Source organism: Alternaria novae-zelandiae (assembly GCF_023758075.1).
Source record: "Alternaria novae-zelandiae strain BMP 2774 chromosome Unknown scaffold_32, whole genome shotgun sequence".
Taxonomy (NCBI): domain Eukaryota; kingdom Fungi; phylum Ascomycota; class Dothideomycetes; order Pleosporales; family Pleosporaceae; genus Alternaria; species Alternaria novae-zelandiae.
In genome coordinates, this window is record NW_026056992.1 from 193,219 (window position 1) to 206,718 (window position 13,500).

Here is a 13,500-nt window from a genome sequence, read left to right on the forward strand (position 1 = left end):
AATCAGTCATCTCCACCCTCCACGCGCAAGTGCCCGATATTTCAATTGTACTGTATCTCCTCGATTCAACTCACTTATCTGTCTGTTTGACTTGAGCGCGTTTTGCCGCCCTGTGCAAGACGCCCCGCAATGAGAAGGTGCGGTCGTGCCAACAACAGCTTCACATCGACTTCGCCGCTTCATCTCCGTGAGCTCTCTTCGGCGCTTTTCAAGGGTCTGAATACCTTCTCCCGGCAACGCTATCTCGAAGCATCATGAATACGGCATGTGGAGCAGATGCACGACGGTCGTAGCCGGAGATACCATGGCCATGTCGGTCGACGTCACCCACTATGTTCCCGAACGAGCTACTGTCGCCGGTCTGCAGATATTGCCAACATGGTATATGGCAGATCTAGAGCGACTCGCCCATCCTTAGTCGCTGCCGGTTCAACTCCGCTAACACCGTACGCTTACCTTTGATGCATTCTGACGTAATGATACTGGCCGCACTTGACGTCGTCTATCCTCTAGGTATATGAAGAGCCACTGCAACGCTCGGGAGGCTTATTGCAACGTTTGCACATCTTTCTAAATCACCAACACTCAAATCCTCGCCTTAGCATCGTCATCATGGCACCCCGCGTTTTCCTCATTACTGGCTGCTCCACTGGCTTTGGCGAAGAATTCGTCAAGGTTGTTCTGCAAAAGGGTGACTACGTTGTCGCTACCGCACGCAACTCTTCCAAGCTATATTTCGAGGGTGCCAACGATTCGAACAGTCTGCTCGTGGATCTCGACGTGACCAAGAAAGAATCCATCGACAACGCATTCGATGCGGCTATCAAGAAGTTCAAGAAAATCGACGTGGTTTGCAACAATGCCGGATACGGTCTGAACGGGCCCTTTGAGACCTTGTCGGAAAAGCAAATCAGGCAACAGATGGAGATCAACTTCTTTGGCCTGATTGATGTAACAAGAAAGGCTATGGAGACCATGCGAGATTTGAAGTCTGGAGGTGTCATCCAACAGGTGACGTCAATCGGCGGTCAGATTGGTGAGTTTGAATCTAATCTATTCTTGTGTTCACTGCTGATGCTCACTAGGTGTTCCTAACTTTTCCATCTACTGTGCCAGCAAATGGGCTGTTGAAGGATTCACGGAGGCCATTTCAAAAGAAGTGAAGCCTGAGTGGGGAATCAAGTTCACTTGCATTGAGCCCGGTGGTTTCCGAACCGACTGGTCAGGCCGCAGTATGGACTTCGGCGAGATATCGAACCCAGCCTACGCACACGTCGATCCCAAGAAGCAAGCTGAAGGGCGCCATGGCTCTCAAGCAGGAGGTACGTCATGGTCAAATTGTTACATACCGGACGACCGCTAACAAACTCCTCATAGACCCGGCTAAGGCTGCCAAGGTGTTCTACGACTTGGCCGTCATGGACGACCCGCCTATCCGATGCGTAGTTGGAACCGACGCGTACAGCCTTCTCAACAAGAAGCTTGAGACTTACAACGAAAGTGTCAAGAAGTTTGAGAAATGGAGTAACAGCACCGACGTCGAAGGCTACAAGGCGCCCAACTAGGTACCGGAAATGAGCAGGTAAAATAAGAACGCAAAACCGAAAGAGGCAGGTAGACAAATGTGTGGTTCTCGTGCGGAGCCCTTGCACGACCAATGCCGAATAACAAGATTCGTTCCAACACTACACTGCATTTAGATCTTCATGTCGATACAAGTCTTGCTCATTGACACTGCAGTAAGGATGGCTACCTTCCACTAATACTGATACTCTCGGCACTACAATATGTGACGGCAGTATACCTCGATATGCTTACTTCGGAATACCAATTGTAAAGGATTGGCTGCAAGAGTATGTATCGTCACACGGCGACGATGTTGTGGCTGTTGCCACGTTGCGCCCGACCAGAGGGTTTGACTCAAATCCGGTACGTGTCAATACGACCACATAGCATACTAACGACGATCAGTGGTGTCATTATCGAGAACTAAGGACTCCCATGTGGCAATACCAGCATCGCGGAACAAATGAAACGTTTGGCGTTCATTCAGCTGTAATGGCGGCCACTGGATCTGGTGGAGCAACGTTCCACTCAAGTCCCGGTACCAAAGAAGGCAACGAATCGAAACTAGTCCACGAAGATCGCATCTCCAGCGCACAAAGCCTGAGGGAACAGCCCCTGACATCACTGGTACTACTCATGCGGTACATCGGCCAACGGTGTCGCAGAGATCGTGATAGTATCGGCACTTCACGCATCCGAATACGTACACGACCTCCAAGTATTGCGTGCTTACAGACCATAGGTCCACGATTCTCGAAAGAAAGCACGCTCGACGATGTCACACGACTCTCTTCATGCGCTCCATGGCGGACGGGGTACTGCTACCGGCCTAGGCTTTGCTTGCCACCACTCCCTCACCGCTGTATATACGAGGCCGAAGTTTGGGGGCTTGAAGAGCACATCTGACTTTCCTAGTTCGAGAAAATGTGTCCCATGATGGAATTATGCGCTCTTCACACAATGAAAGGTGGTCGCGGGGGCTCGCACCAGACTTCCGCCGACCAATCCCCGCTCACATTATACAACCTTTACATGTACCCTGGTCACGAGAACTACACCTTTCGAAGCCAATCCTACCGCCGCTTACATCGTGAGCGTCAGAAACAGGCAGCTCCATCAGCCCTCTATTGTGGTTGCAAACGAAGCTGCCTTCAACTCCAAGTGTCGCTTCGTGACCCCTGACGTACTTCACCCTTCTTGTATAAAATCTGCGATTGAGTGTCTATTTCTTCGACACCCAGAGCATTCAATACTTGTTACTACTACTCATCTTCGATTATGAGGCACTTTGGAAACACCATCCGGGACTCGGGACCGGCAAGGTTTACGACTGCACTGCTTACTGCGCTCCTGATCACCAGCGCTACCTTCATTCCATTCTTTACACAGGGCGCAGTCGCAAACCCAGTCCCTGTACCGCGTCCTCAGCCAAATCCCAATCCTAATCCTAATCCCCAGGACCCTCAAGCTGGCAGTCCTACAACTGATGGCTACTATCCCGACCCAGAGCCATGTCGCGGCAACTGCTCTTGGATTCATGACCCTAGTGTCATATATGAGAACAACAAGTACTGGCGTTTCTCGACTAGCGGCAACATTGCCATTGCTAGTGCGCCATCCCTGGGAGGACCATGGGAATATGAAGGCGCGTTGTTACAAAACGGTACCAGCATCCAGGTACATCCGGATCAAGACATCTGGGTATGTCCATTCTCCCTCTACTGGATCTTAATCTGCCACGCATCATCCTAACCAACACAACAGGCACCTTCAGTAATGAAGCGAGGCGATACCTTCTACTGCCACTACTCCGTCTCCCGAATCGGTCTCCAAAACTCCTCCATCGGCGTCGCAACATCGCAGTCCCTCGAGCCCGGTAGCTGGCAAGACCACGGCGACATCGGCCTCCCCCTATCCGACAAGTACAACCTCATCGACCCCTTTGTCTTCCAAGAGACGCCTAAAGACCCCATCTACTTCACCTTCGGCTCCTTCTGGGACGACATCTTCCAGGTCGAGCTTTTCCCGCACGACGACCTCATGGCTTTTGGCGGGTGGGCCGAGCAGAATAACCGCATCAACAACATGGTGCGGAATAGTACTTACGGAGCTACCGTTGCCGAGGGCGCTATCATGTGGAAAGAAAAGGACTATTACTACATGTTCTACAGCGTGGGTATGTGTTGCAATACGCCAGAAACTCCAGGAGGTCTTGCTCCTGAGGGTCAGGTATACCACGTTGTTGTCTGTCGCTCGGAAGTTCCTACTGGACCTTTCTACGATCAGAAAGGAAAGAGTTGTCTTGAAGAGAACGGTGGTACGACGATTCTCGCTAGCCATGGCGATGTCTATGCACCTGGTGGACAGGGCGTTATGGTTAACCCTGAGGATGGAAGGACCGTGTTGTACTATCACTATGGTAAGCAAAAGACTGGATACGATGCGTTGAAACCAAGCTAACGTTGATGCAGTTCGTCCGAGTGTCGGCTATGCAGCTGATCAGTTCTTCTTTGGATACAACTATCTTGATTGGGAAGACGGCTGGCCGGTCGTTGTTGTTGCTTGATTGACTGCCATTCTGCCACAACTAACGCCTGTTCTCTTCCCATTTTCCTGAATTCTTGGAGTGCCGCGTCGGTAACTGTCTCTGGGATGGCCATTTCAGGATCCACGATTTACGACTAACGATCTTACAACTAAGACTTCACTAGAAGCAATGTTTGGTGGGTGTTGATGTAGGATGTGGTTTGCCGGAGGCTTTCGGCGAACTGATGAAGTTACTGTTGTATCATGGCCATGGATATAGTTCTGACTCTTTATCGTAAATACTAGTTTCTAGTATTATTGAGTCTCCAGCTTTCAGATAACGTGTCTTGCAGTGCCATGGGCAGCTCATGGGATCCATCTCACGATGTCTTGAAGATGCACTTTAACCCACTCGTTCCTCTTTGTCAAAGCTCCCAGATCATCAGACTTTTCTCTCAGCTCATGCGCTGTGTACTAGTCTTTTCTGCCGCGCGGACGCGCTTAGTTTCGGAAGTGGTGGGATGAAGCAGCCGGAGGGCCGATTACGCGGGGTAAAAATAACTCCCATGGTCATGATGTCGCGCATGCTGAATCTGATCAATTAGTTTTACCGAGGAGACAAGCTTCTTGTAGTGCTATAGTAGTGGCATCATGAACCCGGTGCTGAATCGCTTTCGGGTTGTTAATCCCAGCCCCCGGGCTGATTGTAGCCTCAACCGCGATGGACGCTTGAGGGAGGTGCATGATGGCTATTGCTCGGAAAGGCTAGCCGCCAATGACGTCACCAATCGGTCCCTCCGGCGGCTGAGATCGCGCCATGCCTATTTACCTGCCAAGTGCAGCACAGTGAATACAGGTTATTCCATCCTTGTGGGTCAGTACAAGACCAGTGCACGCGACCGATCGCCTCTCCGTCGCCTACGCCTCACTCCTCAGCCTCCCTCTCCAGCCTCACCATCTCTACCATCGCTACCCCGCGCGATTGCTGATCGCTGCGCACGGTCGCCAACATGCCTTCCCAAGAGAAGGGCCTCAAGAAGCTCTTCCATCCCTTCAACCATCGCGCTTCTGAGAAGATTGAGGAGATTGAGCAAAAGCTCGAGCACACCAAGTTACGAGGTGCGCATATTAAGGCTGTGCACATCAAGCATAAGATCGGCAAGTTCACCAACCTCTTCAATGCCAACCATCGCCACGACGAGGAGCATGAGAAGGAGACGGACGCCAAGAGGAGCAAGATCGCGGAGAACCACCGCTTCCATAGCTTTGCGCCAGAGCGCGACAACAACTTGGTGAAGTGGTATGTCGATGGTAGGGATTACTTCTGGGCCGTTGCCGAGGCATTGGAGCAAGCCAAAGAGACCATCTACATTGCGGACTGGTGGCTCAGCCCTGAGCTCTTCTTGAAGCGACCGCCCTACTATAACCAGCAATTTCGACTGGATCAAGTACTCAAACGCCGTGCAGCGGCTGGTGTGAAAATCTATGTTTCCGTATACAAGGAGGTGAGGTCATCAATCTGCGTCGAATAAACAGCAGCTTATACTTACTCAGGTTTCTGCGGCTCTCACATGCAACAGCCAACACACCAAGAAGGCACTCATGGGCCTGTTTGAAGAAGGCGAGCCTGGGTATGGAAACATCAAAGTGATGAGACATCCTGACCACAATGTCTTCGAGAATGCTTCGGATATGACGTTCTACTGGGCGCATCACGAGAAGTTCATCGTCATCGACTATGCCATGGCCTTCATCGGTGGACTGGACTTGTGTTACGGCCGATGGGACGACAAGCAGCACCCGCTTGCCGATGCCCACCCGTCTGGTGTTCAAAACCAAATCTTCCCGGGTCAGGACTACAACAATAACCGTATCATGGATTTTGAGAGTGTTGATGACTGGAAATCGAACAAGCTGAACAAACTGGAGTTCGGTCGCATGCCATGGCACGATGTCGCAATGGGTGTCATTGGCCCAGCGGTTTACGACATCGCTGAGCATTTCGTCTTGCGATGGAACTTCGTGAAGCGAGAAAAGTACAAGCGTGACGAGAGATACGATTGGCTCACCATGGAAGGACGTGAAGGCGCCGACGAAGACCTGATCGGAGTGCAGCGGCCCAAGTTTCCTGTTGGCCAATATGTGCACCATCCCCTCACGCAGCTGAACAGCAAGAACCTCGACAACCGTGGAACTGTACACGCGCAATTAGTCAGAAGTAGCGGCGACTGGAGTATGGGCATTGATCCTCATGAGCAGAGTATCCAGAACGCATACTGCGAGGTCATCCGTAACGCGCAACACTACGTCTACATTGAGAATCAATTTTTCATCACGGCAACGGGTAAACACGACCAGAGCCCTGTCCACAACCAGATCGGAGCTGCAATGGTCGACGCTATCGTTTCAGCAGCTAAAGAGCAGCGCAACTTCAGAATCGTCATTGTCATTCCAGCAATCCCGGGATTCGCGGGAGATCTTCGAGATCAGGCCGCTGCTGGAACACGAGCTATCATGGACTATCAATTCAAGAGTATCTGCCGAGGAGAAGAAAGCATATACGGACAGATCAAAAAGGCCGGTGTCGATCCAGAAAAGTACATTTTCTTCTTCAATCTTCGTTCATACGACCGCATCAATGTCACCCCCACGCTTAAGGAGCGTGAGAAGAAGTCCGGGAAGTCGTACATGGATCTGGAAGCAGCTGAGATTGACGAGCTGGAAGCACCGCCGGAAGAGGGAGGAGACGAGGCACGACGTAAAGCCGCTGAGATGAGGAAAGCGTACATGGATGAGGAGGAAGATGTGGGCAAAGGCGACCAGGGTGGTGTTATTGACCCAGACTCGATTGCCGATGACGCGATGCTTACGGAAAAGAAGCCCAGCGAGGAAGCCTGGGAAGGCGAAGAGGAAGAGGAGAAAGAGCACTTCTTCCAAGAGGAGCTCTACATCCACGCCAAAATCTGCATCGTCGACGACAAAACCGTAATCTGCGGATCCTCCAACATCAACGACCGCTCCCAGCTGGGCTTCCACGACTCCGAGCTCTCCATCGTCCTACAAGACACCGCAGAGATCGACACCGAAATGGACGGCAAGCCCTACAAAGCCGCAAAACTCGCCCACGAACTCCGCAGCAGCTTATGGCGCGAACATCTCGGTCTACTCCCACCCCAAAGCCTCAACGCCGCCGACGACCCCAACGCGCAGCCCCCCGGCGAAAACTCACCAAACGATCCCATGCCCGGCCCCGAAGCAGACTTTGTCTCCGACCCTCTGTCACCCAAACTCTGGGACGAGTGGACCGAGCGCGCGACTACCAACACCGAGGTGTTCAGGTCGCTGTTTCACGCCGATCCTGATGACAATATCCTCACGTTTGAGGACTACGACAAGTTTACGCCGAACCCGTCTGGAGACAAGGAACACAAGCAGGGTCATTTGTATGACATGGTTAGGCCTGTTAAGGAGATTAGGGCGGAGTTGGATCGTGTCAAGGGCCATTTGGTGTGGATGCAGTTGAAGTTTTTGGAGAATGCTGATATGGCTGAGAGGGGGCTGCAGGTTAACTCTTTCACTGAGAGTGTGTATACTTGAGGTGGATACATGATGGTAGGAAGAGGTGGCTATGGGAGGTGGCGGGCTGATGGCGCTGGGCGATTGGATGAGTCGCATCGGTGTATCGTTCTCGTCGATTGTCTTTTCTTTATGATTCCCTATTACGTATCCTCGACGTCTTTATGACATGAATGAATGCATCTTCTTCTCATTAAAGGGCGATGTTTCTTCTTTCCTGTGCAGTACATGTGGCGATACTGCGACAAGAGAAACCCCCAGTGAAGAACACATAGGTACTACCAAGTTCGTGGTAGCCGACTCATATTACCGCGGAGGTCGTCAACTCAATACACAAGGACACAGATACACACAAGAAACAAGTGAAGTCCTCAACCCCCAGTGTATTACGCTAAATGTTCAAACAAACAACTTTTGTAGTCCTCAACCGACTTCTTCAGACACCCAACGCGATCTCTTCTACCCTCTATCGCCTCCTGACCTCCACATCACCCTCCCCTTCATCCTCCATCTCCTCATCGTCGTCATCAGCATCATCCTCTTCCCACTCCAAAGCCTCCGCAAAGCCCCTCGTCTCACTCCCATCCGACACAAACAGCCCCGTACCCGCCGAAGTAGGCACAGCCGACGAAGGTGCAACAGAAGGAGACGCAATAAATGTCATCGCATCCCCGTCTTCACTATCCGGCCTTTCCTCTTCTTGTCCGAGCTCAGACTCCACGACGGATTGCTGTGTACCATCGTCCTCCCATGCCAACGCTGCCTCAAAATTTTGGGCTTCTGTCTCGTCTCGCACGAAGAGGCCGCCTGAGCCTGGTGATGTGGGGGCGATGGACATTTGTTCGTCTTCGATCTGGTCGTCTGGTGGGTGGTCGAACTCTGAGTTGGAGTAGAGTGGGGATTGGAGGGTGAGGTCTTCTTCCTCATCCGGTGGTTGCTCAAACTCAGAACCTGGGTAGAGTGGTGATTGGAGGGTGAGGTCTTCGTGCTCATCATCTGGTCTCTCTTCGAATTCCGGAAGTGGGTAGAGTGGTGATTGAAGGGTGAGATCTTGTTCCTCATCGTCGGTTTGGCCTTCGTATCGTGGTCCTGGTGAAGACCGGACGACGGGGTACTGTAGGTCCGCGTATTCATCGTACGTTGGTGCGGGAAGGGGGGTATTTTGCGCGTCGGAGTCGGATATGGGGTCGTCGGAGAGCTCCATGTTGAAGTCCTCATCCTGTGGTGGCGGTGACGGCGGTAGTGGGGCGGTGGGCTCAGCAGCATTCAGATGGGCGTCGGAGTCTACATCCATACTGGAATCGTCACTGGACGACGACTCTGCCGATGATATCTCAATTGGCTGGCCGCTTGAACTGCCTGTAGTCGGCAGACGAGACGTAGATCCGCCAGCTGGTTGGCGAACAGCTGGTCGAGGAGGCAACATTGGGGCGACAGGATCGCGAACGGGTACTGCTGGAGCTGATGTCGCAGCCGCAGGCCTGGTAGCCGGTGCGTCTGAACTTGGAAGAGGGGCCCTGTACTGTTGAGCATGTGTTCGTGGTCGAGGTGGGGCAGGCTGCAGGGGAATGAAGGTGAAAGGTGAGGAGAAGTACCTTGAGTTTGGGTACCGGTCAGCCGGTATAGGTGGTCCAATGGTGTATACATTGGTTGCGTTGGTGTTTGGTCGCTGAGAGGCTGGTCGACGGACGGCTGGAACGGGTTGAGCTGGTGGTGGTACTGGCCGAGGTGGTGGACGTTGAGCGGGTTGTGGTGCGCGTCCACGTCCGCGTCCACGTGCAAGACCACGTCGAGGTCCACCTCCAGGACGTGTCGCTGGACGACGTGTAGGTGCGGGAGCAGGCGCAGGTGGCGGAGGGTACTCGTAAACACCTTGCGCGTTCATGGGCGGTAGCGGAGGCATAGTCCAAGGTACCACCGGCGACCCAGGCTCAGGTGTAGGACTCGCCGGTGAAGGTGAAGGTTGCCTCCTCCGGTAGTAACCTCGAGGTTCATGTCGAGCCCTTGTGACGAAATGGGCAAAGAATAGTCTGTTGGCGCCGACGAAATAGATACTGTCATTCCAGTCTTCCTTCGTCAATAGTTCGTCCTCCACACAATGTGTTTCCCGAGAGAAATGGAAGTGCAGTCTGAAGTAGCGTTCATCGCGGTTGAAGGCGTTGAACGTGTATTCGATGAGATCATCCCAATTGCTCAAGTCAGACGCGCGTCGGCGGTATAAGTCAGGACCAATTGCAAAGTCTCTGACTTCGATCAAGGTAGGGCTAATGGTCGACATCTCGAATCGCAGTAGTGAGTATTGGGGTAGAAACTTAAAGATGGCCGAGTATATATAAGAAGCTGAGTGACGAAGGAGAGATATCGCGGGCAGTTAGAGTTTCTTTAAGAGATATTTATTGTGCGCGTGCGTGTAGCGACTGCTAGTGGAAGTCACACGGACGCAAAGGCAACAACAAACGGGAAAGAGAGGGGGTAGAATGACATCAGAAGTCCGTAACCTAATTGTGTACCTAGTAATAACTGACTTTTGTATATACCAAGCACCCATACACGGTAAAGCGGCTTTCGCTCAGTGTTGAGCACCGCCTTCGGAAACGTCTGTAGAATCCGAAAAAGAGTCCGTTTCGTCATCGTTCGCGGCAGTCCCGATAGCTTGCTTGGTCTTTGTTTCTCTCCTCCTTTTTATCACGCCTCCCTCTTGGTCACCTGACCCATGCACTGCGGACTTCTCGCTTGTCTCCCTCTTCGCCCTGATCATTGCTCTGATCGCGTCAGAGAGCTTCCACAGCGGCAACGCTACGAGCGACTTCGAGAGATTTACGTCCTTTAATGGAATCTGTATCTCACCGTTTCTGTCCGTATGTCCAGTGTGTCGTGCGGGAATATACGCAATGACGTTGTTCTTTTTGTTCAGCATTGCACGAACAGCAGGACGTTTGTGTGGTGTAAGACACCAGTGTACCTTCGCATGGCCGATGACGACTCCTTCTTTGCGCAGGCCTGGATGCTTTGTATCATCGATGATAATGAACGACACCTCAGATGCGGTAGCTTCACGGGCGATCGGTAGTGACGGACTCACGGTAGAGAGACCAGGATCTGGAGGTGTACCCGTGTTGTGAGGTGCATTTCGCTCTTCGATCATAGCTTTTATGGCTCGCGTTCTCTCTTCGCCGAAGGTAAACTTGACCAGCTCGGGTGTATATTCCACGTGCGTCATCGCGATCTGTATATCTCCTTTGATTGCGCTCCGTTTTGAGTATTTCGCGGGAATGTAAGCGACTACAGCGCCGACTTTGCTGATCACGGCGCGAACGACAGGGCGAACGTTAGGATCGAAACAGCTTTGTGGGAGGGCGCGCCCAATCACGACGCCAGTGTCGAGATGATAACTGCTGCTCGAGTCATCTACGGTCACCACCTCATTGGCAGCAACCGGTAACGCGACTGTGCTCTTGAGTGTATAGGTTGACTTGAGGACCGGTTCTGTAATGAAAGGGTTGTGCGGCAGTCCCTTTGGAAAGGGCTTAGACGAATCTTTCTTTGATTCTCCAAGGTAATCTTCGATGTCTTCCGTAAACTTTCTCTGCATCGTGTCAACCAAGTTCTCAATAAGCGCGTAACGATTCTACCTTCGTTCGAAGTCCCTGATCGCCATATGTTCCCCGGTACCATAGCTTATCCTCTTCCTCCGTCTCAAAAGGATTGTGTGCATCCATGCTGGATTCTGGTGGTGGTTCCACTTGTTCGAAGTGTACATATAGTACCAGTCTGCCGTCCACTACGAATTCGGGATCGAAGTAGCCTCCAGCATCCCATTCGCTGGGGCTTATCCGGTCGTCGCAAGCATGACCGTCGAAATGAATATGAGCATTGTAGCGTTCCCAGGGCTTGATGAAGATGTTGTGTACGTTCGCAAGGAGTTCCTGTGGGCTTTAGCATGTGATTGGTGTGTTATGGTTATGATCAAGTGACTAAGTCGAAGGCATGTATGGGAGTGAGACGCGACGCATGCTGGAATAGTAGCTCAGTAGACGTACCCAGTAGTTGCGAGCTCGACGAGCTGCAACACGGTAGCTAGTGTCACGTCCGTTGAACTCGCGGACGAGTATCATGGGAAAAGCCTTCATTGCGATGTAGCGGGAGTGAGAGTGTTGGAAGTGGCTGGACAGAAGTTTGACAGTGTGTGACTTGATGTAGCCGATCGTGATCCGGTGGCGACATCGCAGTGAGAGAGACGTGGCATGGGAGCGTGGCACGTGTCGGCCTGAAGCGCGAAGAAGATGAAGTGAGATGCAATGGTTTCGTTGCTAGAAATTGATAATGGGTATCTTAGGAAATGTTCAACGCGCTTTGAAAAACGTACTCCTACCCAAGATTAGGTGTGCCTACATATCGGCTATGCCGGCATTGCCATTGAGCTTCCGGTTGTTCTCTTTCCCTCTGCCTTTGGTCTTCTTATTGTTACCATCGGTGACGGCAGTGCTGCTGATGGCTCTCTTCCTGCGCCCGGCTTTAGCGCTTGCGATGGAGGACGGCGTCTCTTCTCTCGATGCGCTGGTCATATCTTCCGGCAGGAATTTCCCGCTGCCAGCAGCCTCTCGAACTAAGGATGTATAGAGCTCTTGTACAGCGAGTTCGCTCGCACTTGCGTCTTGTGATGCGCCGCCTTCATCGGAGAAGGACGTGTCCGCTAGCGGATCGGGTGCGACGAGTCTGAGGCGCTCGGTGCCGAGGTGGAAGCTGTTGCAGGTTATTCGGGATATCTGGACTTTGGGGTGCGATATGTCGAGGGCGAGGTGCTGTTGAAGATACGCGGCCAGGGCAGCTGTAAAGGGTTTGTCATGGGTGTCCTTGAGCAGTCTGCCTCTGTCGACGAAACCAGAGATGTCGCCGCCTGCGACTGTGATCTCTACGTGTTTGAGGATAGTTGTGGTATTGGGAAATGCCAATTGAATATGTAGCTGCCTTATAATGTCTTGTATGGACTGGGTCGAGTACCTCGCGGCGAGGTGCCTGAAGTAGGTCTCGAGACTTGAAGTGATGAAGGGCGAGGGCAGCTTCAAGGGCGCGACGTGGGCATCGAAGGTCGTTCGGAGGTAGTTGAGGAAGATGTCGCGTATTGGGCCTGGCATCTTCACGAGTAGCAGGGGCAGTGACGTGAAGCCATTTTGCGAGGAAGTGACGCCCGGGTCGCGCAGCAGGAGCGCATTGTACGACTGCTTCTCGTACTCGAGGCTCACTTCCAGTCCACGCGCCCGCTCTGGGGTGAGCTGGGAGACGGAGGACAGCTGTGAGGCATCGGGCTCCATCGACTGGCGATGTCGGTCAATCCAGGCATCCTCGTCGCCAATCAGCTCCCAGGTGCACTCGTCCAGGGGGCCCAGTTTCGCGGTGTCGTCGGCAGCGGCAAAGTCGACCTGCACGCCGCGCACGCTGTCGCCTTTGAGCTGTTCCTTGAGGCGCTTGGCATGGGTGCGAAGTGAGGCGTCGACTAGGAGGGGCGTGTCGTGGCAGTGGAGCGGGGACAGGCGGTACAGGTTGTACGTGCGGTTGTAGAGTGGGTACGGGGGGATTTGGGCCATGCTGATGTCAGCTATCTTATCGCGCAGAGGGTCGACGCGTGCAGGTGCTCAGAGGCGGGCGTGCAGGCGTCCATGGGGGTTGTGTTGGAAGACGCTGGCGGCCTCGAGACGCGTCGGCGGAGACGGCAGGAGCGAGTGCGAGCGGATATGACGCAGCGTGTTGTTGGACGATTTGCGTGGTCCGTGCCTTCCGCAACACTTTCTTTAGTGACCCCGCTAAAACAGGGCCTGTCGAGAAGGTTCTCTT

At 52.8% G+C, this 13,500-nt stretch overlaps 6 protein-coding genes across 6 annotated transcripts; 3 read left to right on the forward strand and 3 right to left on the reverse strand.

Moving 5' to 3' along the window:
- Positions 1-612: 612 nt before the first annotated feature.
- J4E88_010360 (uncharacterized protein) lies at positions 613-1,565 on the forward strand (the record flags this gene model as incomplete). The annotated part of the gene is made up of 3 exons (XM_049403952.1): positions 613-1,036; positions 1,086-1,322; positions 1,378-1,565. The coding sequence occupies 3 exons, from the start codon at positions 613-615 to the stop codon at positions 1,563-1,565; spliced, it is 849 nt and encodes a 282-aa protein (XP_049250324.1).
- A 1,279-nt stretch (positions 1,566-2,844) lies between these two features.
- J4E88_010361 (uncharacterized protein) lies at positions 2,845-4,132 on the forward strand (the record flags this gene model as incomplete). Its single annotated transcript, XM_049403953.1, has 4 exons — positions 2,845-2,979; positions 3,025-3,267; positions 3,331-3,985; positions 4,038-4,132. The coding sequence occupies 4 exons, from the start codon at positions 2,845-2,847 to the stop codon at positions 4,130-4,132; spliced, it is 1,128 nt and encodes a 375-aa protein (XP_049250325.1).
- A 970-nt stretch (positions 4,133-5,102) lies between these two features.
- On the forward strand, positions 5,103-7,689 carry J4E88_010362 (uncharacterized protein; the record flags this gene model as incomplete). The annotated part of the gene is made up of 2 exons (XM_049403954.1): positions 5,103-5,597; positions 5,647-7,689. The coding sequence occupies 2 exons, from the start codon at positions 5,103-5,105 to the stop codon at positions 7,687-7,689; spliced, it is 2,538 nt and encodes an 845-aa protein (XP_049250326.1).
- Positions 7,690-8,134: 445 nt separating this feature from the next.
- On the reverse strand, positions 8,135-9,729 carry J4E88_010363 (uncharacterized protein; the record flags this gene model as incomplete). Its single annotated transcript, XM_049403955.1, has 3 exons — positions 8,135-9,149; positions 9,314-9,483; positions 9,724-9,729. 3 exons carry the CDS (start codon positions 9,727-9,729, stop codon positions 8,135-8,137), a joined length of 1,191 nt encoding a protein of 396 aa, XP_049250327.1.
- Positions 9,730-10,237: 508 nt separating this feature from the next.
- On the reverse strand, positions 10,238-11,798 carry J4E88_010364 (uncharacterized protein; the record flags this gene model as incomplete). Its single annotated transcript, XM_049403956.1, has 3 exons — positions 10,238-11,254; positions 11,301-11,594; positions 11,709-11,798. 3 exons carry the CDS (start codon positions 11,796-11,798, stop codon positions 10,238-10,240), a joined length of 1,401 nt encoding a protein of 466 aa, XP_049250328.1.
- A 258-nt stretch (positions 11,799-12,056) lies between these two features.
- Positions 12,057-13,253, reverse strand: J4E88_010365 (uncharacterized protein; the record flags this gene model as incomplete). Its single annotated transcript, XM_049403957.1, has 1 exon — positions 12,057-13,253. One exon carries the CDS (start codon positions 13,251-13,253, stop codon positions 12,057-12,059), a length of 1,197 nt encoding a protein of 398 aa, XP_049250329.1.
- Positions 13,254-13,500: the final 247 nt, after the last annotated feature.